The following is a 25,622-nucleotide window of genomic DNA, read 5'->3' on the forward strand; positions in this document are numbered from 1 at the left end:
CCATTTCAAGGTAGTTGAGCCCCAGCAGACAAGACAGTGGCATGATAATGTCACATAAGTGAGTGGTGCCATTTTTCCATTTATGGTGACTTGCTTATTCCAGAAGCAATGCCATTTTCTGGGGACTCTAGTGACTGCAGGTAGAATTTTGGGACTATGCATCCTATGGGCTGCTCACCTCTGGATTAGGAGAATGCTATATATAGTTACAGAGAGAGGCTGCAACTTAGGATCATTAAAACATAATGCATATATGCATAAAAAGAACTAGAAAAGGATTGATATGCTGCTCTTTAAAGAGTTGCAGTTCTGTGAAAGACATCCATCCAGTGTCTGCCACACTTGATTTTTGGATATATTAATTCTTGATTGAAATACTTAATATAATTTATACTATCTTGTATTTTAATGAGAGTGTTCAGGGTGACATTCAGAAAATTAAAAGCTATTGTAATATATGTCATAAAAACTACAGTAAAAATGGGAGTTACTTGTAAGGTGATCTCTTTAAGGCTGATTAATAAATCATTTGATCTTATACATGTTCTGTTTATTATAGGTCAGAAAATCAGCCCTGAAGGAAAAGCTAAGATTCAGCTTCAGTTAGTATTGCATGCAGGAGACACAACCAACTTCCATTTCTCTAATGAAAGTACAGCGGTAAAAGAGCGTGATGCAGTAAAAGATCTTCTTCAACAGCTGCTACCAAAGTTCAAGAGGAAAGCCAATAAGGAACTTGAGGAAAAAAACAGGTAAGTGCCTTCAATTACAAATAAAGTATTTTGAGTAAATTGTTAATACTGTGCAGTAGTAGTAAAGGCTGATTATGGTTTAAACATTAGGAGCTGCTGTGCCAGCTATAATATAAGCCTAATTTCTTTCAATGTATCTGGATACTCTGCTATTGGAGGTATAGCTATCCTCTCTTTTGTTAGAGATAGGACCTATTTTTACTATCTTAGTGAAAATATGGAAGTCATACAATCAGTTGTAGGTCTGAATGAGATTGCATAGTAAAATATTGTAGTGCATGGGGGCATCAGTATTACACTGAGGTGCCATTTTTCTGCAGCTCAAACTATTTTTTCTGAAGTTATCATTTTGAAGAACAACTTATAAAGTAAACTTTCTAATTGATTGGTAGCAATAGACAATGGTAAAGTAGGGTGGCAAGCACACTTAAATTCATTGCAACGTGTTTTTGTAGAATTGTACAGAACTGCGCTAAGAATATGTTTTCTTATGTGTGAAAATGAGAGTTTATTCAGTTACCATGTGATAGGTCCTTGAAATATGTGCTTGTTTGCTTATCCTTTTATCTGTAACTTAATGGATGATTTCCTAATCAATCAAGACTTAATTTTGGGCTTAGGAAGGTTTCCACAATCATATTACTTGTTTTGATTCTTCAACTCAAATTTATTTCTTATTCAGTATCCTTAGTATTCTACTACATGCCTATGATTCCTGAGTAGTGTAAAAATGCTTTTATTTTCAGAGACTTGGATGAAAGTCTTCATTTTTTCCCTGCTCATTATATACGTATCAGAGCTGGGCCAGTTGGATTTAGTTGCCCTAAATTTTCAGTCACCTTTCTTTAAATTTACTTAGTCATCTTACTTAATGTGAGAAGGGAACAGTGCTCAAGAGTACAAAGTAAAAGAAAGGCATGGAAAATCCCACTGTAAAGTAGAAATCTGCTCAGTGTACATTAGGTGTGACCATTCAATTCTTTGTATGAGAAACTCTAGTTCCTAATGCCCTATAAGCTTAACAATAAGTTTTAAATATTTTCTTTACAGAATGCTGCAAGAAGACCCTGTTTTGTTTCAGCTTTATAAAGACCTTGTTGTAAGTCAGGTGATTAGTGCTGAGGAATTCTGGGCCAACCGTTTAAACATGAATGCCTTGGATAATTCTACAGCACCTAACAAGCAAGATGTTGGCATTTCTGCTGCTTTTCTGGTACGTTCATTGATTTGTTTTTTTAATAGGAGAAACCCAGAGAGTTTTACTGCAGTATCTCTCCAATTTATCTTGATATGTCTTCAACTCAACTAAATTAAAATTTCTGCAATATTGAATAGCTATTTCATGTTTTACAGTGAATACTGCCTTCTTTTGCACATGAATACACCTGTTTCCATAACTGAACTACATATACACCTGTTCTCCCCCCCCCCTTTCTAATTATTGAAACTCTGGCTGGTGAAGAGCTGTGTGTACATGTCTAAGCAATTCTGGGTTCACACTGAGGCCGTTCTATCCATTTTAAACTATAGTTTCTCATGCTGCATTGGATGCCACTTCAGAAGTTTTTCGTATTTTTGGAGCATAATATTTAATGAATAGAAGTCTGGAAAAAGCACAGTATTTCCTGTTCTGAAACTCTACACATTGCTTTCAGTCTGTCTTCCACTCCACAGTTAAATATACTCATAGTTCTGTAAAAGTCTCCTAGTCTTAATTCTATTACCTGTTTCTTGTCTGGAGTTTGTAGTGGAATTTGTAGTGCCTAGAAATTGCTTTTATAACAAGGGTCATAAATGCTTTACCAATATGGAGCAGCCTCTTCCTGCTAACTTGGTTTTGAATATTGGATGTCATGTTTGACAAATCACTCTCCCTATTGTCTTTCATACTCCGGTATCACTAGTAGTTTGTGGTGTCCTTTACTAGTTTTGGCTGGTATACTAGTTGCACCCTGTTGTGGAGGGAAATTACCTGGATGCTCTGGAAAGATCCAGATTAGTTTATGTAATTGGTTGTGTATGAAGATCTCTTGAGGAGCATCTGAAAATTCCGCAGATTTCAGAATGCTGCTCTTTGAAGCCTGCCAAATATTTTCCAAGCTCAACCCAAGATACTAAATGCCCTGGGACTAGAATATTTGAGGAACTGCTTTCTTTGATACAATTCAGGTTTTCCCTGGCAGCATACAGGAAATGTCTTTTTCTATGGTAAAATTCTTCTCAGTATTTGCCTGGTGGCTCCTTTAATGCCAGAGGACTCTTATCCTTTGTTTCTTGTTCAGGTCAGTGTTCATCACTTCCCCTTCTCCCAAACACTGAGTTACAGTAACTTCTGTTACCAGGGCTATTAATATATCCTAGAATCCCAGATTTAGAGAAGCCGTTTAAGCCATCAAGTTCAACTCCCTGTCAGTGCAGGATTCCAAATTAAGGCATGGTTTGATTCCTCTTCTTGGATGATTTTGAATTTTAGTAACCATTCATTCTGTTAATAGTAATGCTAATTTCTATAGTGATGATAACTGTTAGTAATTTCATATTTAAAGCAAGAAAATCAGATTAAAAATTCTTTCAGAATTCAATTTTATGAAAAATGAAAGTATAAAGTATAATCAGATATATAAACAGTTAAATGGAAAAGATAAGTGATGAGATCTAGCTGATTTCTATCACAGAATGGGAAGGGAATAATTCCTTTACCACCCTGCATCCTCAAATTCTGTTTCAGAAAGTTTCCTAATATTCCAAGGTAGACTTTACATTGTATGGTGCTACAAGAAAAAGAAGAGTAACATGACAAATCCCATATCCAAACAGGTATTTCCTCATATAGCTGGGGATATAACCAAAATAATTATTCTGTTGTTGCCTTGTATTGTGTATTTTATAATAAGATATATTAGGGCATTCATTATAGTCAGCTGACCAAATTTTATATCTAAGTTCTGTCATTTATTTAGATGGGTGTTTGAAGGAAAGGGGTGGTGCATGGGCTATTCTGTTAATCAGACTCCAAAATGGAATTCTGAAAGTTCTTCTGATAAAGAAGAGCTTTGCATATGTATTCTAGACTACATGGCCCAGGAAATATGAGAGCAGAAAAATCTTTCATCTCAAAATCCAAGGTACCTTAGAAAATATTCCATATTTAAAAGAATCTCTAGTACTTTAAGATGAAGTTTCTCTTTTTTTCCCGGGCTTAAATCATGTTTTGCTAACTGTTACATTTCTTCTCCAAGGTCATCTCTGTGGTTCTCTATAGGTTCTAACCAAACTGTGTAACCAAATCTTGATTATATAGTAGCTACAGATTGGAAGAAGTCAGTCTACATACCAGAACCAAAGAAAGGAGACTAAACAGTATGTGTAAACGATCACACATTATCCTTAATTTCATATTCTAGCAAAATAATGCTTAAGGCCATCCACTGCAGACCTACATGGAAAAGGAAATGCCAGATGTTCAAGCTGGTTTTAGAAAAGGCAGAAGAACAAGAAACATTATTGCTGATGTACGCTAGATAATTGAGAACGCCAACAAATACTTAAAAGAAGTCAATATATGCTTCATTGATTATAGAAAGGCCTTTGTGTTGATTATATTAAACTGTGGAATGTGCTTAGGAAAATGGGAGTCCCAGAGTATCTCATTGTCCTCATGCAAAAGCTTCACAAGTCAGGAAGCCACAATCCAGGCAGAACATGGTGAAACAGACTGGGTCCAATCAGCAAAGGAGTGAAGCATGCCTTTATATTTTCTTCATTTTTATTCAACTTAAATGCTGAATATATACTGTATTGAGGAAATCTGGATTGGAAGAAGGTGAGGGTGTTTTTAAAATTGGAGAGAGAAACATCAATAACCTGTGCTATGCTGATGATGCTATTCTGATAGCTGAAAATGCAAATGGTCTTTAAGGCTCTAGTAATGAAGGTCAAGGAGCACTGTGAAATCATAGGACTAAGATTAAATATACAGAAGACCAAATTAACGATAGCCTTAAAATTGACAATGAAGATATGGAAGTGGTGAGTAGCTTTTGCTTTTTAGGATTGAATACTGACAATGAAGAAACCAGCAGTCAAGAAATGTGCCACAAACTAGCATTCATTAGAATAGTAATTAAAGCCTTGGAACAGTTATTCAGATGTCATGATGTGACTATATGTAAGAAGATCAGAATTGTGCAGGCAGCGGTTTTATGTATGGATACTCTATGGAAGCAAAAGTTGGGCTTTGAAGAAGCAGGACTGAAATTGTATTGGCATTTCTGAACTCTGATGTTGGAGAAGACTCCTAAGAATACCATGGATAGCCAAGGAAAGAAATGGATGATGGAACAAATCAAGAGTTCTCACAAATAATCGGGCTTAAATTATCATATTTTGAATTATGCAAAGGCATAGCTCTCTTGAGACTTCATTTATTTGGGCTCCAAGATCACCGCAGACGGAGACTGCAGCCATGAAATTAAAAGACGCTTGCTCCTTGGGAGGAAAGCTATGGCAAGCCTAGATAGCATATTAAAAAGCAGAGACGTCACCTTGCCGACAAAGATCCGCATAGTCAAAGCTATGGTTTTTCCAGTAGTAATGTATGGCTGTGAGAGCTGGACCATAAAAAAGGCCGAGCGCCGAAGAATTGATGCCTTTGAACTGTGGTGCTGGAGAAGACTCTTGAGAGTCCCCTGGACTGCTAGGAGGTCAAACCAGTCAATCTTAAAGGAAATCAACCCTGATTGCTCATTGGAAGGATCGATAATGAAGCTCAAGCTCAGATATTTTGGCCACCTAATGCAAAGAGAGATCTCTTTGGAGAAGACCCTGATGCTGGGAAAGATTGAAGGCAAAAGGAGAAGAGGACGGCAGAGGATGAGATGGTTAGATAGCATCACTGAAGCAATGAGCATGAAACTGAGCAAACTCAGGGAGGCAGTGAAGGACAGGAAGGCCTGGCGCAATATGGTTCATGGGGTCACGAAGAGTCGGACACGACTTAACGACTAAACAACATAGCTCTCTTGAAAAGTCTATAATGCTGGTAATGGTGGAAGAAAAGAGAACAAGAGGACAACCAGCAGTAAGGTGGATGGATTCAATTACAGTAGCAGTAGGTGCACTGTTGAAAAATCTGAAGGACCAGTTTGGGGACAGATTGTCTTGGAAAAAATCTATGTGGTTACTAAGGGTCAACACCGATTTCATGGCACGTAATCAAACATCACGGAAACCGGTATATTAGCTATTGACGGAACATAGAAAATAAACATGATGCGTCACCAGTGCTTCTTCAGCTTGCTCTTTGGTAGTATAATCTCTAGATGGTGATCTAAAAAATATACAATGCTATAGTGCAGATGCGAATGCTGTTCTCACTATGGGATTTTGGAAATAAATCTGCACTTTCTCTTATAGTTTTTCTGTCAGGACTGAGGAGAGCTTATGTGTATAAGCAGTGACAAAGGAAGCATAATAAAATATGGATTTGGGGTGTGGTAGGACATCTGTGTCCTTTGGCACTTAGTTATTTTTCTAGTTGTAACATTTTTTTGTAATTTATTTTGTTAGCTCCTTTAAAGCAGTATACAATGGTACCTCGGTTCACGAACTTAATTCGTTCCACGATTCTGGTCACCAACTGAATTGGTCGCCAACCAAATCAAATTTCCCCATAAGGTTCAATGTAAATAAGGTTAATCCGTTCTGACCCCTACGAACATGGTCGCCAACCGAATTGGTTGCCAACCGAATCAAATTTCCCCATAAGGTTCAATGTAAATAAGGTTAATCTGTTCTGAACCATATGTATTTTTTTTTAACCACAAAAATATGAAACAAAGTACAGTACAGTACAGTACAGTATGAAGAGAGAGAACACTAACCTTGCTTGAGGCGATACCAAAAAGCTTCACAGCAAGTGTCTGTCTGCGACCGTGATCTCACCTAGAGGAAGCCACGACCACATGTCAGAGCAGGGAAGATGGCTGCGGGTCGTGTTCGTCACCCGATGCGGAGTTCACGAACGGAAGCAAAAATTTGCAAACGCTGCTATTCGCGAACCGAATTGTTCATGAACAGAAGCATTCGTGAACTGAGGTTTTACGGTATATATTTTAAAAATAATTAGTGTTGAAACTGTTGTTGGCTCCATATAACAGTGATGGACTGGAACTGAATATACAGTCCAGTACTGAGTACACCTTATGATTCAGTAGCTTGTAGAACCACCTTTAGCAGCAATAACTTGAAGTAATTGTTCTCTGTATGACTTTATCAGTCTCTCACATCGTTGTAGAGAAACTTTGGCCCACTCTTCCTCATAACGTTGCTTCAGTTCATTGAGGTTGGCAGGCATTTGTTTATGCACAGTCTCTTGAGGTCCCACCACAGCATTTCAATCGGGTTGAGGTCTGGACTTTGATTGGGCCATTGCAGCACCTTGATTCTTTTCTTTTTTAGCCATTCTGTTGTAGATTTGCTGGTGTGCTTGGGATCATTGACCCAATGTTGGCCAAGCTTTAGCTGTCAGACAGATGGCCTCACATTTGACTCTAGAATACTTTGGTATACAGAGGAGTTCATGGTCAACTCAATGACTGCAAGGTGCCCAGGTCCTGTGGCTGCAAAACAAGCCCAAGTAACTGAGGCCTGTAGAGTCTGAGATGTAACTGTTGGATTTTTTGCAATTTCTCTGAGCATTGCACAGTCTGACCTTGGGGTGAATTTGCTGGGACGTCCACTCCTGGAAAGATTGGCAACTGTCTTGAATGTTTTCCACTTGTGAATCATCTTCCTCACTGTAGAATGATGGACTTTAAATTGTTTGGAAATGGCCTTATAACCTTTCCCAGATTGATGGGCAGCAGCAATTGCTTCTCATTGCTGATGTCTTTACTCTTTGGCATTGTATTAACACACACCTCAATGCTCAAGACCAGTAAATTCCTAAAACTTTTCTAGAGGTAGTCACACTTGCTGATGATCAGTTGATCAAGGGCATTTGATTAGCAGCACCTGGCTGCTACTTAGCCTCTTCATACCTATGGAAGCAGTAAGGGCATACTTAATTTTTCATGCATGGCTTCTCCATTTTGGCTTTCTTTTTGTAAAATAAATGATGACATGGTGTAATATGTGTTGTTCATCTGAGGTTGTATTTACCTACTTTTGAGAACTGCTAAGGATCAGATGATTTTTATTATGTCCTGATATGTAAAACCATAGAACTCAAAGAGGATGTACTTTCTTTTTCACACGACTGTAGAATGTTGTTGTATGCTGATGACTATCAAAGCTCTTTACCTAATTTTGTAGAAATTGTTCAGCAATATGGTAAATATTTGGGATATACACTCAATTGGAAGAAGTCTGATATTTTGCCAACAAGTAACAAGATTTTTATGAAAATAAATGAAGAGGGGATTCATTTTTTGCTTGGATTTTCTTAAATATTTGGAGATAATTATTCTTAGGAAAATATCTTTGTTGGTAGATTTGAGTACAGGTAGTCCTCAACTTATGACCATTTGTTTAATGACTGTTCAAAGTTACGATGGCACTGAAAAAAGTGACTTACAACCAGGTTCTCACACTTACGACTGTTGCAGCATCCCCACAGTCAGGTGATCAAAATTCAGGCGGTTGGCAACCAGCATGTATTTATGACACTTGCAGCATCCCGGGATCACATGATTGTCATTTGTGACCTTTCCAGGAAGCTTCTGACAAGCAAAGTCAATGGGGGGAAGCCAGATTTGCTTAACAACCACATGATTCACTTAATGACCTTGGCAAAAAGGTTGTAAAATTGGGTGCAACTCACTTAAGGACCACATCACTTAGTGACAGAAGTTCCAGTCCAATTGTGGTTGTAAGTCAAGGACTACCTGTAATTCAGATTGCATTTAATTAACAGTGATATTAATAGATGGTTGAAAATACCTTTGAGCCTATGGAGAAGAAAAAAATATGAAAATAAAAATGACCTCATGGTGGGCATATGTTTTAAGAAGGATGTTTATATTAATTCCACTAAAATAAAATTAGACAAATCGACAAGTTGATGATAACTTTTATGGAATAGTCAGACTCCAAGATTCTTCCAAAGTTGCAACCCTCTGGGAATACAGGGTTTTTAATTTTCCTGATTTTCAGTTGTATCATTGGGCATATTTATCTCTGGTTTTACTGGAATGAAAATGAGATTGAATATGTGCCACTATGGGTATAGTTAGAGTTGTTATTTGGAACTGTCTGAATCTTGGCAAGTATTCCAATTGTAGCTGGATTTCTATGGTTTTTCCAGCACTGAAGGCAGTTGGACATATTTAGCTATTATTAGAAAAGAACATGAATTTTGATTTAATTAACTCTTCAGAATAATCCTTATTTTAAAAATGGCAGGTAAAACTTTTTCTTGGTAAGTGTGGGCTGAAAATGGGATTGCTACCTTAGATTACCTCATTGTTAATGATACTTGAAAACTTCTGAGAGATTACAGAAGGAATATAACCAGCCTAATACCTGCTGAATGAATGTTTTGCTCAAAGAACATATGCTGAGTATTTATTTGGGATCTGATTAATTGATAGCCTTGGAAACTCCTAGCATGTTGAATATAGTATATAATTTTTAAAAATATATTATGCCAACAATTCCATTTCATCAACAATTGAAGTAAATAGCAGCACAGTCTCAGTCCATCCCTACTAAGCGTCCTGCAAGAAGCAACAGCAGAAAGGAATGGGACAGATATTAAATACAATCCAAGCAACCTTCACCTACTAAGTAGCAGAATGTCATGCCTTCCAAAGCTGTCTGATAAAAACAAAAAGGTTTATGCAGCAGAGAGGGAGCAGGGCAGTGGACAAACCAGGGCTCTTTCAGTAACAACAGAGTCTCAGCCGACTCTAACCCCAGACCGACCTTCCTTCCTTCCTTCCTTCCTTCCTTCCTTCCTTCCTTCCTTCCTGTTGATTGGACCCTGAAACAGATATTCAAAAAAAAATGTTGGTTAGTTGCCTACCTTCCTATGCTGTAGATGCAACAGATTTGAAGGCATGTATATGTACATGATTCGGTCATGTCCTGTAGTTTCTCGGTATTGGTTGAATATTCTTAATATGGTGAGCCAGGTTTTACGAAGAAGATTAAGATTTAAATATGTTAATGTATTATTAAGTTATATTCCAAACATTTGGAATTTATCTGTGAAGAACTTTGGATCTTTGTGGTTGAAATGTTACAAAAAATATATACATGCTCTTGGAAAGACACTTGTGTACCAGGAATTGAAGTATGGCTTGACAAAATATGTGTATTCTTAGCCTTTGAATTTGCCCTTCATTGATGCAATGGAAAGACTGGACAATATGATTCTGTGTGCTCAGGATTTAACTTGTTATTTAAAAACTGGTTTGAATTACTTTTTATAAATATCTCACTACATTTTTTCCTCCTTTGCTTTCTTGTATTTATGTTTTTTTCTTTTTTGTTGTAATTCTAGTAAGCTAATAAAAATGATGGGCAACCATTTTAAAGATATTTTTATGTTGTAGGCTGATGTTAGACCTCAAACAGATGGATGCAATGGCCTGAGATATAATTTGACTTCAGATATCATTGAATCAATATTTAGGACTTATCCTGCAGGTAAACGTATATAATATTGTAATATACACATTTGAAACATTGCTGTTACACATATACTCCACTTTTCTTCTGCACTTTAAATGTGATTTGAAAGTATTATCCCTTCAATTAAATATGCCACTTATGCTATATTTTTGGTTTATATACACCACTAGGAATATATGGATCCCTCTAAACTATTTATACTATATAAATTGGTGCTTAAGATAAAGTTCCCATAATAGAAACAGGCTGTGAAGAGATGTGACTTCAGAGAGAGAAAATTGATTGAGAGTATGGGGGTGCTCTAAAGGCCCTTATCAGCAAATCCTTTAAAAGCTGTCCACTCTTAAGCTCCCCTTTCCCACTTCAAATACAGGTCACTGCATAACCCTAATAAGCAATATGATCCAATAATTCCCTCGTACAGGAAAATATCTCCAGTTTGTCTTTTATATGAGCTGAACAATTTGTTTGGCAAATGTGCTGGTGTATATAGAAGTGGAGACCAAGAATTAATCTAGAGTAATTTTGCTCTGTTTCATGAAAGGCCAGCTTTAAACAAGAATCCTGGTCTATGCTTTGGGGAGCATTCTTTGATGGAGCCTTCTTTTTTCATTATAGTGCCACATCACTATTAGGCAGAACATAGAGGCACTTCAAATGGTTGAAGTTTGGAAGAGGAGTTCAGTAGTGAAAGTTTTCTATCATTCTCCTTCTCCTAGACTAATTCCTGGCAGCGCAGTTTATTCATTGCTTGCCTGGTGAGGTTTTCTGCCTTGCCTGATAACCCCCAAATATATCACAGACAATCTCATTGGGAAAGATCCTGGAGTGAGCAGGCCAAGAAGTGAGCCGGCCAAGAAGTGAGCCACCCAGACCATATGTCCCAACAGGCACTGTATATGTATATGATACTGAGTGTTACTGGTATGATGTACAATGATGATAATGTCACTCTGCATTTTGAGCAGATGGTGAGAGTAGTATTAAACGTTAAAGAACAGAACCTGTGTGTCCCTTAAATTGAAGACTCTGATTTCCAGTGCTGAAATACTCGGTTTCTTTATGTGGAAAAGAATACAGATAGTCCTTGATTTTGGTCCATCGACCGAAGTTATGGCGCTAAACAAAGGGACTTATGACCCGTGTCCAAAATTACGGTCATTGCAGCACCCCTGCAGTCACATGATCAAAATTTGAGCACATGGCAGCCTGCCTGCACTTATGACTGCAGGGGTGCTTCAACTCCCCCCATATCCCTACTTCCCCCCATATATGCCCTTTTGGCCTCCTGCTGCCCTGCACTCCGCCGCCCCAGCCGATTTTTTTTTCTTTTTTTGCATTCTAAAAAAAGAAAAGCCCAAAGGAGCAAAGGCAAAGGGGCTTTTTGGCACAACATGGCTCAGGGGCTGCTTTTGGCTTTTTTCTTTTTCTTTTTCTTTTTTTGGGTGGGGGGAACATGAAACCCAGCCCTGTCCAAGAGCTTTTTGCAAAGGAGCTTTTTGGCATGCTGCAGCTCAGGGGCTGCTTTCGGCTTTTTTTTCGCAGCATGAAGCCCAGCCCCAGCCTGGCCCAGCAGCCAGGCCGGGCGCCCCTCATCAGCAGCAGGAGCAAGAAGATGATGAAGGTCAGCTGGGGCGGTGGAGCACAGAGCGGCAGGTGTCTCGGAGCACAGGGTGGCGAGAGTGACTGGGGCTGGGGCGGTTACAGCTTTCCTGAGTGTGGCAAGCAGCCCCAGAGCCGTGCAGTTCTGGGGCTGCTTGCCATCCTGCAAGACAGGGTGCAGGGCAGCCAAAAGGGCAGAGATGGAGGGGGAAATACATGGGTCGGGGGAGTTGGAGGCAGTCCCTTAACCTTACTGAGGTTCGGTGCTGGGAGGGACCAAGCCCAGAATGGCTTGGATTGGCGTGGGTACTCACTTAATAACCTGCGATTGTGGTCACTAAGCAATGCAGTCACGTGATATCTCGCTTTACGACTGCATCACTTAGCAATTGAAATTCCAGTCCCAATTGTGGTTGTAAGTCAAGGATTGCCTATACTGTATTTGCTTCAGGAAACAACACCGAATAGCATTTTATTGCATGCCAAATGATCTGTATTTGATTTGATGCGCTCTTTCATCTGAAATCCAATATCTTAAATTGATAAATGAGTTTGTGATTACATGATAACTATTAAGTCTTAATTTTTATATTTATTATAGTAAAGCTTAAATATGCAGAAAATGTTCCACACAATATGACAGAAAAAGAATTCTGGACACGATTCTTCCAATCTCATTATTTCCATAGAGATAGATTGAATGCAGGATCGAAGGACCTTTTTGCTGAATGTGCCAAAATGGATGAAAAGGGTATGTGCAAGAGCACTGTTGTATTCATAGCCAACTGTGTTAATTTTAAAAGAACTAAACTATATGTATTAGGTGACTTTAGGGGGTTAGGCAGGTTTTTTTCTGTTGAGTTGTTAACGAGTTGTTAACGAGGACCCCCTCACCGCTGCAGGAGTATACCGCATACCATGCAGCTGCGGACAAGTATACATTGGAACCACAAAATGCAGCATCCATACCAGGGTAAAAGAACACGAAAGACACTGCAGACTACAGCAACCAGAAAAATCTGCAGTAGCTGAACATGCTCTCAAGCACACTGGACACAAAATCCTATTTGAAAACACAGAGATACTGGACAACACCAACAGCCACTATACCAGGCTATACCGGGAAGCCATTGAAATTCACGAACCCCAGCACAGTTTCAATAAAAAAGAAGAAAGTCTAAAAATCAACAAAACCTGGCTACCAATCCTGAAAAATACAGCCTGCAAAAGGTCAACGAACTCAGATCAACCACCAGGACGCGTGAACAATTCACACAATGAACATGCTAATCACCCTCAGCAGCCACTCGTTAACAACTCAACAGAAAAAACCCTGCCTAACCCCCAGGAAGATACACACATACGCTAATCACAAAAACAAGCAGCCACTCATTAACCCACAACCACCCACCCCCCCCCCCGCAGGCACCCCTGCTCATCTCTATAAACACCCACTAGGGTCACATCATCCTGGGCACAGAGAGAACTGCTCCTGTCTGTGCTCCTGTCCTCTGAAGATGCCGGTCACAGATGCTGGTGAAACGTTAGGAACCAAAACTTCCAGAACACAGCCACACAGCCTGGAAGACCCACATCACCCATCTCAAATGAGACTTCTAAAACACACTGGGCCAGTTTGCACATATGATGGACTATAGTCTGTCATGACCAGAATGGCATACAGCTGCTTCCACTCTCTCACAGGGCTGGGTGGAGAATATTAGAATCTTCTCCTTCTGTTCTTGATTATTCACAGTTGATTGTTTCATATGAGAGGTGAGATGCAGGCATGAGGAAGAATCACTGTTTCCATTTCCGTCTCATAGAAATGCACCAGTGGATTCTCCCCAATATTTAATGTTAAGTATATTGTAATATCATAAACCATTATGAAATAGTCAGTATTCCATGAATAATTCTAAATAGGATATTCTCTCTCTTTCTGACAGTTGTTCCTGTGACCTATATATCTTAATAGCTTCTTAAAATAGTACCATCTGTGGAAAGTTTTGGTATTCTATGGGAGGGGCCATAGCTTAATAGTAAACCACATATTTTATATACAAAAGGTCTTAGGTTCAATCCCTAATCTTTAGTTAGAGCTGCAAAAATTCTCTGAGATTCTGGAGAACCACTGCCTGACAATATTATTAAGCTACGTGGTGAAAAATATAAGTTGGAAAAAGGTAGTGTCCTGTGGTTCTTAGGGCTTTGAAATCATTTATCCTTTATATATCTGACACAATATTTCCAATATAAATTTGGTTCATTCTTTCTGTAGGGTTAAAAGCAATGGTCTCTCAAGGAGTGAAAAATCCTTTATTAGATTTAACTGCCTTGGAAGATAAATCATTGGATGAAGTAAGTACAGGTGATTTGAAAATATAAAATAAATTCTATACTGAGGGTGAGCAGAAAGGATATTCCTAGAGATTCATAATTCTTTTGCCACAGCAAGTATGTTTCTTCTTTCATAAATGCCAGTCTTCCTTACCAGTTTGGATTTACAAGAATAGATGAGAATTATCCTTACATTTGGCAGTGATATTCACTCACTTCTCAGTTGCTCATTGGACAATTTACAATGAATCTCCATATGGGGCTTTTCCAGTATATGCTAGATTTTAATCTGAGTACGTGTGGCACATCTTATTCAAGCATGGATCTTTAACAGGTACTGGTTGTTAGAAGACCCTGATTAGGCAAATTTATAACATACTACTGATCTAAAGGAAATGTTATGTGTAAATGTAAGAAGCGTACATGTACGTGAAACCCAAATTGACTCATGTTTCATTTTTATAAAAACTGATATTCATATTTCTCATTAACCTTACTGGAAACTTTAAATAAAGCTCATTGGCCTAAAAGCAATTTGATAGCTTCAGAAAAAAAATTTTCCCACTGAGCAATTTTTAATTGTAATAGCATGATATATCCCTTAAGGACACCTCGTGTAATTGCACATAAATAGAAAAAGTGTAGGAGGAAAAATGCTGGCGGCGCTTGCACGGGAGTCGGGAGCAGTTGCCAGTAAACGTGAAACCGCGCTCGCCCGAAAAGGGTGCGAAGCAACGGAAACCCCGCCTCCTGCGCTTGCCAGCTAGGCTCTGCTCTAGGAAGGAGGCTCTGGCAATCCACTTCCGAAACAATTGCCTTGAAAACTGCAAGGACTCGTCCAAGCAGTCACTCCAGGGTCAGTAATGACTGAGCGCAGACAAAAAAAAAAAAGTAGATAGAAACCTTAGGATTTTTTTTTCATAATCATCCTATATACTTTTACATTGTGCTGCTAACATTGCTAGATTTAAATTATTTTAGCCTGATCTTTGTTCAATCAAAGACAGAAAAAATGAATTCCTATAAAAACTGTTAAGTATATTTTGGCACAGCCCTGATCTAGACCACATAATAATTAGTTCTTCATCTGTCATGAGTCAACATATATTTTAGGGTTGGTTTGTTTGTTTTTGGCAGGGTTACGGTGTTTCCTTGGCACCATCCACATCCAACTCTACAAAATCAATAAAGGAGAGCAGCAACGCTGCTATTATAAAACGCTTTAATCATCATAGTGCCATGGTCCTTGCAGCTGGTCTCAGAAAACAGTAAGTTTCAGCACAGGCCAAATCTAAATATGGGAACTATAGGGCTGGGAATTCTCTGCCTTTGTATTGTCACGAGATCTCTGAGGCAATGATTTAATAATGTAGTTGTTTGTTTATGGCATATTTATTTATTTATTTATTATGACATAACTGGAAAAAATCAGCTAGCACCTTGCACCAGAATTACCATTTGAAAATCATTGATGACTGATTCTTCTCCAAACACCTCTCAAATATGGAAGATTAGGGATATTCTCCAGAGCAAATTTGAAAGCAGAAAGAGAAGGATGAATCCTGTAGTAGGAAAGGAATAAAAGAGAAAAGCTAGCATTTAGCCATGTATATACTGGCAAATTATTTGTATTGATGTTTGTTTTTTAAACATGTAAGACATCCCTTTTAAAAACATGCCATACAATTATAATATTGCTTGCTTAACTCTAATTTTAAAAATGATTTTATCTATGTTTAAACTTTTTAAACTTATAAAAGTATTTTAAAAATCATAAAAAGTAAAACTATTGCTCAACTTCAGCATTTCAGTTTGCAAGTGGAGGATTGTGTAACTGAATGCATCTTTCTCAAATACGTATTCCTCCATATATGAATTCTATCACTTAGGAAATATCTCAGAAAATTTTTATTTATTTATAACACTCTTATCCCATCACAATCAAATGATTTCTGACAACTTACAGGCTATATAAACAAGAGTACTACATTTATAATCCCATCTTTCTTTGCTTAATGTAATTCAAATCACACTGGCATTCGCTCATCCAGACACTGGGTAGATGTAAATCTGCTTATTCAGATTTAGGATAAATGCATCACATGCTGTCAGACAGATACTGTTTAGCTCCTGGTTTCTCCTGGTATTTTCATTCGACATTTTGCTAGGGACAAAAGTGTAGCACACAGGTGTTTACAAGTTAATGAGAGTCAGGCTTCTGCATACAATTGAATGATGACTTTGGCTAAAAGAGGTGTCTGACAGAAAAATCACTCTTGTTTGATCTTTGAACTGTAACCCCTTAAAACTTTATACAAAACCAGTTCAAACTGTGTGCGAAGTGCGTGATGTTCTTTAAAGAAAATACAGGCTTTGGCCAAGGGAGTTATGGGGTTGATTTTGGAGTAAATGTTGGAAGATAATTTATAGCTCTTGTTCTTGCCACACGTCATTTCTTCTGCATGAATTTGTTTCTTTGCCATCTCCCTCCTGTGGTATAAAACATTTTACACGGAGTGTAGTTCAGCGTGTGCATAGAGGCATTTCAGACATACTCCCTTCTCCCCAGGGTTAGTGAATATCTCAGAATGACATCCCACAAAGCTTAAAAAGCTCTTCCTAGAACAAAACAAGTCTTTCACCTACCTACCCAGACTTTTCCATCGTACATTAGAAGTGTTTTCTGCTTTCATGCAGAGATGAATGGGTTTTTATTCATTCATTGTGCAGATTTAAACTTATGTTACATGTTCAGAGACAAAGCAATTGCACATACTTTGTTGTTTTCAGAGAAGCACAAAATGATCACTATAGTGAGACCAGCAGTATGGATGGAAACTCTAGGGATTCAGATATCTTTCAGCCACCGGTAAAAAAGGTAAGGCTACCTTAGTAATTCAAAGCATAGCATATACATTTTACCTTTTTTTGGATAATGCAAATCCTGTTTCTTATGCTAGGTTTTACAGAGCCCTGATTATATCTTCTCTTATAGGTAAAGCTGCAAGAGTCTATTGAATATGAAGATTTAGAAAACAACAACAGCGTTAAAACTATTGCACTAAATCTAAGGAAATCAGATAGGTATGTTTTGGCCTGAGAGGTGGAAAAGTGCAGACCTGAGATCTGTAAATAATGTAAACAGAGACCCTGTAGAAGAAGTGGACTATTTCTCAATAAAATGCTGAAGCACTAGATACCAGTCAACAGTGAATCAACCCTCCCTGAACCAGCCTGTTCTTTCACTAGGAGGTTTTCTAACAACAGGCAACCCCTTAGTTTCCAATATAGATGTCTGGCACAGAATTTACTGTTTGTGCTAAATGAGCTAATTGATCTATAGTTTTCTGAATCATCTCTGTTACCTTTTTTGATAGTAGGAGAGATGATCTCACAGTTTTTAGGCATAGACTATTTTTACGTCATGCTGATGAAATGGCACTAACAGAGAAAAAGGTACTAAAGTCTTAAAATAATCTGAAAATACTGAGATTTAAGTTTTTATTCCCAGAATGTTAATTTTAAGCTCTTCTCTATTCAACAGGTATTACCATGGTCCAACACCAATTCAGTCACAGCAATATGCAACTAGCCATGATATTATTAATTCTTTGTATAGTATTAGAGAAGAAATGGAAGGCTATGTACCCAAATTAACTCAGGTAGGATAAATGTTCCTGCTTTTAAAAGAAAAGCATTCAAAATGGAGTGCCTGGTATCCTTTGGGGATTAGATAGGGTATTGAAGCTGCTTATTTACATTGCTGGAGGGAATGTGGAATGGTTTCAGAAAGATTTTTAACAAGCATGGGGTACTTGGCTTGCAAGTTAGAGGAACTATTATTGTTGAGATTTCTCCAGTTACATGTATAACCCTATTTTAACTTATTTATTTATTCGCCATTAGTACACATATTTTATTGATTACAGTCTAAATTTTACTGCAGAGGAAGGGAAGGATAGGCCAGGATAAATGGGAAGGCAGGAGGAATGTGCCATTTTTTTCATTTGCTAACACAGAACAAAGAAATCATTGTCCGGCTAAATCTGGGGCCCTTTCCTTCATCTGCTAGTTGAGTAGAAAGAGAAGAGGATGTTAGAAAGAGCAAGAAAAGAAGAAAGATACCAGAGAGAGGAACAGCGCCTAACAGTTGAGAAAAACCTTTACTGGCCTCAATGGTTCTGATATCAGACAGACTATTTTCTGACTAGCTTTTCCTTTAATTTGATGGATTTTAGTTGTGCCTTACGTTTTAGTTGATTGTATTGAAAAATAACTTGGCAATAATTGAGATAGGATATTCTACTTCTAGTAAATATAGGTACGAAAGAACTGTCACCTCAGTAGTGAAATATATAGCTGTTATAGATTTTTGTCTAAGTCCTTATGATTCAAGCTCCATTTCAACTTTTTGTTTTCTTTTTGCTACTAAACTAACTGAAAATAAATCTTTATCCTTCCAGGTTCTCTCAAGTGGTGCTGCCAGTAGTACTATTACAGCCCTGTCGCCTGGAGGAGCACTTATGCAGGGTGGAACACAGCAAGCCATAAATCGTAAGAGCTTGATATCTTGCTTATTTGTGACTAATGAGTTGTGCATAATCAACTCAAATGGTCATGACAGTACAGTAGTTATATCAGTCTCTTCAAACAAGGTTGGGAAAACATGCAGAACAGGGCTTTTGGAATTCTTTCCAATCTCTCAAAAATAACTCCACTCTAAGTCAGAGAGATGAACAGAGTACCAAACCCCTTTATCTAATATATTCCAACATTCTCTTGGGTTGGAAAGAGTAAAATTAAAATTAAAATGCATCTAGTTGTACAGTCCAAGCATTGACAGAATTTAGAGTTTGCTATCAGCCCCTCCAGTTTCTAATCTGCAGCATTGAGAGAAAATTCAGATTTTCAAGCATGTCTTATGACATACTCTTGCACACTTACTTCAACAAGCCCAGGAAGATTTCAGAGCCACTCCATGACATAGTCTCTCTGCATATATATATTCCTGTTTTCTGGAAAGGACTTAAGACCTGGCTCTGCCAGCTAGCATGGAGCGATAAGAGTTTTAATCAATCCTGGGGGTGGCTGGCACCCTGATGTCACTCCTGAGTTATTCGCCAATTCCATCATTCTTGGAATGTATTATTTTTAAGATTTGTTTTTATATTTTAATTGATTTTATCTCCGTTGTAAACTGCCCAGAGTTGCTTTTCAATGAGATGGGCTGTGACAAATTTGATTGTGTGTGTGTGTGTGTGTATGTGTGTGTTTAAGTAAAATATGGAATATTATCTATAATGAAAGTAGTCAAGATATACACAATATGGACTTAGATACAGCACTTCTTCCTGGAATCCTGCCTGAGGAAAGTTCCACTTTAGCTGATGATGAGTGCTTTTTGCCAGTTCCTCCCTTTGTCTTGCAATCCTAGCCACTTATCCTGCAGAGCAGACTTGCAGGTAATGGTGGTCACCTTCTTTCCCTTTTCTCCATTGGAAACCATCTGCTGGATCAGAAGCTTTTTGTGACCTGAAAGAATCTCAGTGTCTGTGGAAGAAAGATCTTGAATGGAATTGTTGGCCTGAGAGCTAAAATTTTTGAGATCTTGTTAGTACATATGAGAGACCTTTTATGACTATGTACTTTCCTTCTTTATGTTAATTGTAGAGATGTTGCCAAATGATGTTCAGTCTGAACTGAAGCACTTGTATGTTGCAGTGGGGGAGTTATTACGACACTTCTGGTCCTGTTTTCCTGTTAATACACCATTCCTGGAAGAAAAAGTAAGAAGAATCTGCAGTAAGGTTAACTAGTGTTTCATAGAGGGAGCAGTTAATTAAAAGCAAACACGCTTCTTATAATGACTGTCATATATTAAAAAAAATTACAGGGCATTTGGGCATTGATATGTACGGCTATTTGTACACAAGAAAAACTTTTGTATTGGGGTAAATTTAATATTAATTTCCTAGTTTTTGGATCTCATATTTTCTAATTATTGTTGCTTGCTTAGATTGCAACAAGGATTTAGAAATTAAAGGGTATAATGAGTTATAGAAATTATTATATCTTAATCAGGCATAAAGTCTAAATTGAGTATGCATATTTCAATAATAATAAAATAAACCTTTTAAGCCGCTAAAATAAGAGTAGTGATATATCTGCTTAAAAACAGAATATGTGATATTATTAAAATGTAGGCCATACACAATGCAATGTTAGATATGGGCAAAACATTACATGCATGGATTGTGTTTCATCCCAACATGGACCTGAAGGTAGTGGTGTTCCATGATGGGGAAGCAGGAAAAACAAAGGTCATTGAAAGAGGAAGCAATTGAAGGGATGTTAGAGAAAGGAAAGTGTGAGAAAATGGGATGAGAAGCTGGCTGAGCATGCAAGATGGGGAAACAGACATGGGAAAGGAACGAGCAGGAAGATCAGGTGGTGTTGGGCACTTAGGCCATGCAGAGAAGGGTACAGGATGAGCCAGCCTTGCCCCTTTCCTCATATAAGACCTCTCCAGATTTGTCTCACCCCAAACATGGAACCACCTAGATTTCCAGGCTTTGATTTGGCTGAATCACAATTCACCCACTCACCTGGAACTTTAAGGCCACAACGTTTTTGTGCAAAGAACAAAAACACAGTTTTTGTTTCATGGACACCTGTGATACTTACTAAAATGTATATATTAAATTCATATTTATTATTTTTGAAGGAATGGTGTGATTTAAGTAAAAGAGCTCCATGTGATTGTTTAATATTTTCTATGTGCTTTCAGGTTGTAAAAATGCGGAGTAATTTGGAAAGATTTCAAATTACGAAACTATGCCCATTCCAAGAGAAAATTCGAAAGCAGTATTTAAGCACAAATGTAAGAAAAAAACATTCTTTTCTCTTACCCTCCTTAAATATAATGTCTAAGAGTGGCAAATTGCTTTGTTCATAAATAACTCAGCCAATCTTATTGGTTATTAGAAAATAAATTGGTTAAATTAGTGAGACTTTATAGATTTGGAAGTTTTTAAATGAATACATGTTTCTGGAATGAACAATCACTATAGAGTCATAGGAACATTTCCTATAATTATATTTTTCATTTCTAAAATATCCTATTGAAATTCAGGCAACTGTTATCCACTTTTATGGGGTAGTTTTATGTAGATTCTCTAGTTGTGATTTTGATCTATCCATTGTCCCTCAAGAGAGAGATGTTTGATCTAAGTTAAAAACAAATATGGTTCCCTTTTCTACAAATTTAAGAAGTGCCCCCATCTTATTTGCAATTGTTAGCCAATGAAAATATCTGACTTTAAAATGGCTAAAATAAAAGAGTAAACACATAGTTTGGTAGAGGAAAAGAGAGAGAAGTCTTTGATTCTACCTTTGTGTATTTCTTAAATATCACTGATTTCTTGTGGCACATTTTCTTTTGTAGTAGTGGAAATTGTTTTTGTAATAAAATTTGTATTCTTTTCAGCTGGTAAATCACATAGAAGAGATGCTCCAAACAGCCTACAATAAATTCCATACATGGCAGTCCCGACGTATGTTGAAGAAAACGTGAAGACCACAGTGTTTCTAAATGGGGAAGAATTTGCAATAGCTGTAGGAGCACAACTACTAACTGTGTGTAGATCTTACAGAAATTGCAGGGGATGTCAGCATCATAAAGACTCTTTAAAATGATGCTTACTGAGCTTGCACCTTTTTGGAAGAGAACAGAGGTTAAACTTGAAAACTAAGGAGTTTAAAGGAACCAAACCAGAACAGCTAAGTGGCAAATATACATATATATATACACACACACACTCACCCCCACACACAAAAGACACTGTTTACTGCAGTTACTCAGGAACTGCTTTTGATTTTCATAAGAGCTGCTTTCAGAAATAAAAACTTTAAGAGAGGTGTATTAATAAACTCCAAGATTGTTCGTCTAATTTTTTAAAGTGTATGGCACAGGGTAGAACTTAACATTTCTTTATTTACTGTATCCTAGCATTTTATTGAATTCTGTTTGTACTTCTAGAAACAGGTTTAAAATTTTACACAAATTAAAACCATTTGTTTCAAATTCCTAAGGAACTTAGATGCAAGAAGACACGTTTTTGTCCTGGTTTCCTTACAAAATCAGTCAGTGCACTGAGAAATGCTGTGTTCAAAGGAGACACACTTGCAGGCAGTGCAGAATTTTATGCAGGATTTTCACCAGCCATTGTTTGCATGTTTTCTTTGGAATGTGAGTGTGTACTACTGTGGTTTTTTTTAAGTCTTGACTTTGTTTGGAGGTGAGAAATTCATTTTTAATGTAAGTTTAAACACTTACAGAAGTAATAACTTTTATACTTTTCACAAAAACAATCTTAAATGTGTTTTCTTTAGTTCTTTCCTGATGACTGTTAGCGCTGTATTTGGCGACTAGATAATCATTGAAGAGTGACTATCCCATATCTTTAAATATATTGGGAATCCTTACAACATTTAGATACAAAAAAGAGGCAGTTCACTCTTACCTAAAATGTACCTGCCATGTATTAAGTACTTGACTTACTAAAGTAAAAGTAAACTTGTTTTGCATAATCTATGGAGTCAGACTCCTTATATTTGTTGTCTTAATGTCTTCCTCATTAACAGTTCATTCTTGGACCAAGCAAATGGCTTATATTATGTGTAATAAGATGTATTGAAATGACAAGCCAGAGGCTTATGACTGCATAAACAGTAATTTTACTGGCAGATATTGGAAAAGTGGAACCCTTCTATTATATTCAGATAGTTAATGCCCCTCCCCATTAAAGAATACTGGAGTTGTATTACTAATTTACAGTGGATTGATATGGTGGATTGCTATCCCATCTACACTGTAGCACTGATCACTTTGTGAGCTGCAAGAGTTTCTCCTTATATAAGAGCATGTACTTGTATACATGCTCTCAGTGTATGCCAGTGATTTTGATACATAGCAACAAGTAAAACTTTAAGCAGCCACTGTTCTGTACTGAAATACTATGGAGTAGATTTAAGGCATTAATTTTAAATTTGCTACTGCTTTTGTTTTCAGAGAAGCTGCATGGTATGTACTACAAAATGATACTTGTACCCACTTACCCACTCCAAAAAAGTCCCTTTGTATTTTAATTGTGTTGCTCCCAGCAGGTTAAAATGGTTTGTGAAAAGCTGAAATTAATCATGAAAAATAAAGAATTGACGCTGCTATGGGAATATCATCTTGCTGAAATATAATTCTGGTAGTATGTGATTACTTAAATTTATTTGGGTAAGTTAATTTTGGTGACCTTGTTGGCATTGTGCCCAATTACGGATTTTACACACAAATCCTCAAACATCATCTCTGCAACAAAGAGCAAACTGAAACAGATTCTGAAACAAATAATTTGATTGGGCTTGAGAGCTAGATTGACTTTTACAAACACATTCTAGCTCATCTTAGAGCTGTGAAGACAAGAATACATTTGCACTGATATTTTTTTGAGCAATAATTAGATTATGTAAGCTTATAAATGTGGGTTTAATCAGAACTTGTTCAGGCAGATAACTAGATTTATAGTCATTTGGCAAAAGATGAACTGCCTTCTTCCTGGTTTTTTATTTCAAATATATAGGCTTTGAAGAAAAACTACAGTTGCAAAAATATTAAGTGTTTTGGCTATATTATTTGACAAATAAGACCCATAAGATTCTTCTACCAGAAGGTGGCAACAGCAACTACTGGGCATACTATTTATAGACAGCTCTCTTCTACATTTGCCATCTGGCTTGCTGATTCCATTTCTACTTAAGCATGATCCAAAACAGATAAGTGATTTGAACATTAACTGTGAAATGTCTTTTGCTAACCATACAAGCATTGGAATCTGAACTTATATTTAATAGAAACTCATAGAACCTGTATCACTGGCATTGATAAAAAGCTGTAGAATAAATCTGAATTCTCTACTCAAGTGTTTGCTGGTGCTTTAGGATGTATTTTGTGATTTTTCTTACACTCAGAGATCTAGAATCAAGTATCTGCTAGTGTTTTATGCCTCTGAATATTTTAGAAAGCTGATAATACAGTCTAATACATTGGTCCATAACTGGCTTTCAAACTTTGTCTGCAAAAAGGCTGGATTTCTATATTTCTTGAAATTTCCAATTTTCTAACTTCTACTTCAGATTTAAAAAGTAATACAGTGCATTGGCAATCACAAGAACTAGTTCAATATTGTTATCAGAGGAAATGTTTTTCACTTTTTTCTAATTATGACATTATTTAGGGATAGACATTCTGGGACATGGAACATTTATGTTAGGGAAGTACCACTAATACACCAAGGCCTGCCTTCTGTTGCAACACCTGTCCTTTAGAATTATATCTCTGTGGCTTCCACCCTGTTGGCATTCCATAAAGCCTTGAAGACCTGGTTGTTCTAGGCCTTGGGGTGAGATAGATGAGCCTGTGTGTGTGCATGTGTTTCTGTCTGAACATTGTGCTTAGATCCCATCTTGTTTTGATTTGTATTGGTCTTTATGCTGCCAGAACTGATTGCTCTATCCAATAGCAAAGACTGAAACAAAAATGTGCTCTTGACAGATTTTGCATACCTTCCTGAAAACAAATAGCCTCTTCTGAGAAGACATTAAGAGGCATTTATATTCTCTTGTCAAAGCCTGAGACTTTCAGTAGGCATCAGGAACTCATCACAAGATCTCTTTCACAGAGATCAATCTCTTAACAATGTGAAACTTCTTTTGAAGACTTAAAGGCTAAATATAGTAAAAAGACGTAAGAATTGCCTATAAAATGCAAGGCATGGGAATTGCAGGTTTCACAGTAAAATAAAAAGGATAAATCATGCCATGGCCTTAGCACAATCATGGTCTTCCAACAGCAGTCTGGCTGGAGTGTTTGGGACCATCTGTAGGATCAGAACACTTTTCAATTGAGGCACTATGGCTGAGATCATAGTCTGCCTCCTTATCTGTAATTTGAAATATGTGCCTGGTAAGTAACCCATGATTGGGAGGGGCAGTGTTTGAAATTTTAAGATTATTCAAAAATCTAATCAGTCTGCACACAAAAATGGCTTAATGTGGCTCTTTTTACTTTCTCTGCTTTATAGTTGACAATCCCATACCTATTCCAACCCTTTTTACAAGTTGATAAATCTTTAGTAGAAGGTAAGTGAAAGGAATCATACAACAGATGGAACATCAGCCATACTTTTGATTGTAGATGAGTTTATAACTTGATTCAGGCTCCATTAATTTGGTGGCCTTTTA

The 25,622-nt window shown here is 37.3% G+C and overlaps 1 protein-coding gene across 2 annotated transcripts in view; it reads left to right on the top strand.

Annotated features, from left to right (window-relative positions):
- GTF2H1 (general transcription factor IIH subunit 1) overlaps window positions 1-22,658 on the top strand; it is a 30,111-nt gene extending 7,453 nt beyond the window's left edge. For both annotated transcript variants that reach the window (XM_007434963.4, XM_007434962.4), the window contains exons 3-15: window positions 560-752; window positions 1,803-1,965; window positions 10,310-10,403; window positions 12,592-12,741; window positions 14,272-14,351; window positions 15,468-15,598; window positions 17,121-17,208; window positions 17,326-17,414; window positions 17,875-17,992; window positions 18,794-18,884; window positions 20,001-20,116; window positions 21,118-21,210; window positions 21,817-22,658. In XM_007434963.4, the coding sequence (XP_007435025.1) occupies window positions 560-752; window positions 1,803-1,965; window positions 10,310-10,403; window positions 12,592-12,741; window positions 14,272-14,351; window positions 15,468-15,598; window positions 17,121-17,208; window positions 17,326-17,414; window positions 17,875-17,992; window positions 18,794-18,884; window positions 20,001-20,116; window positions 21,118-21,210; window positions 21,817-21,903 (1,493 nt within the window). In that variant the 3' untranslated portion in view covers window positions 21,904-22,658. The remainder of the gene's footprint in view (window positions 1-559; window positions 753-1,802; window positions 1,966-10,309; window positions 10,404-12,591; window positions 12,742-14,271; window positions 14,352-15,467; window positions 15,599-17,120; window positions 17,209-17,325; window positions 17,415-17,874; window positions 17,993-18,793; window positions 18,885-20,000; window positions 20,117-21,117; window positions 21,211-21,816) is intronic.
- The last annotated feature ends 2,964 nt before the right edge of the window (window positions 22,659-25,622 follow it).

The sequence above is a fragment of the Python bivittatus genome, unplaced genomic scaffold, assembly GCF_059951505.1.
Source record: "Python bivittatus isolate LINGU-HERP-01145 unplaced genomic scaffold, Pbiv_v1 ctg000480_np1212, whole genome shotgun sequence".
NCBI lineage: Eukaryota > Metazoa > Chordata > Lepidosauria > Squamata > Pythonidae > Python > Python bivittatus.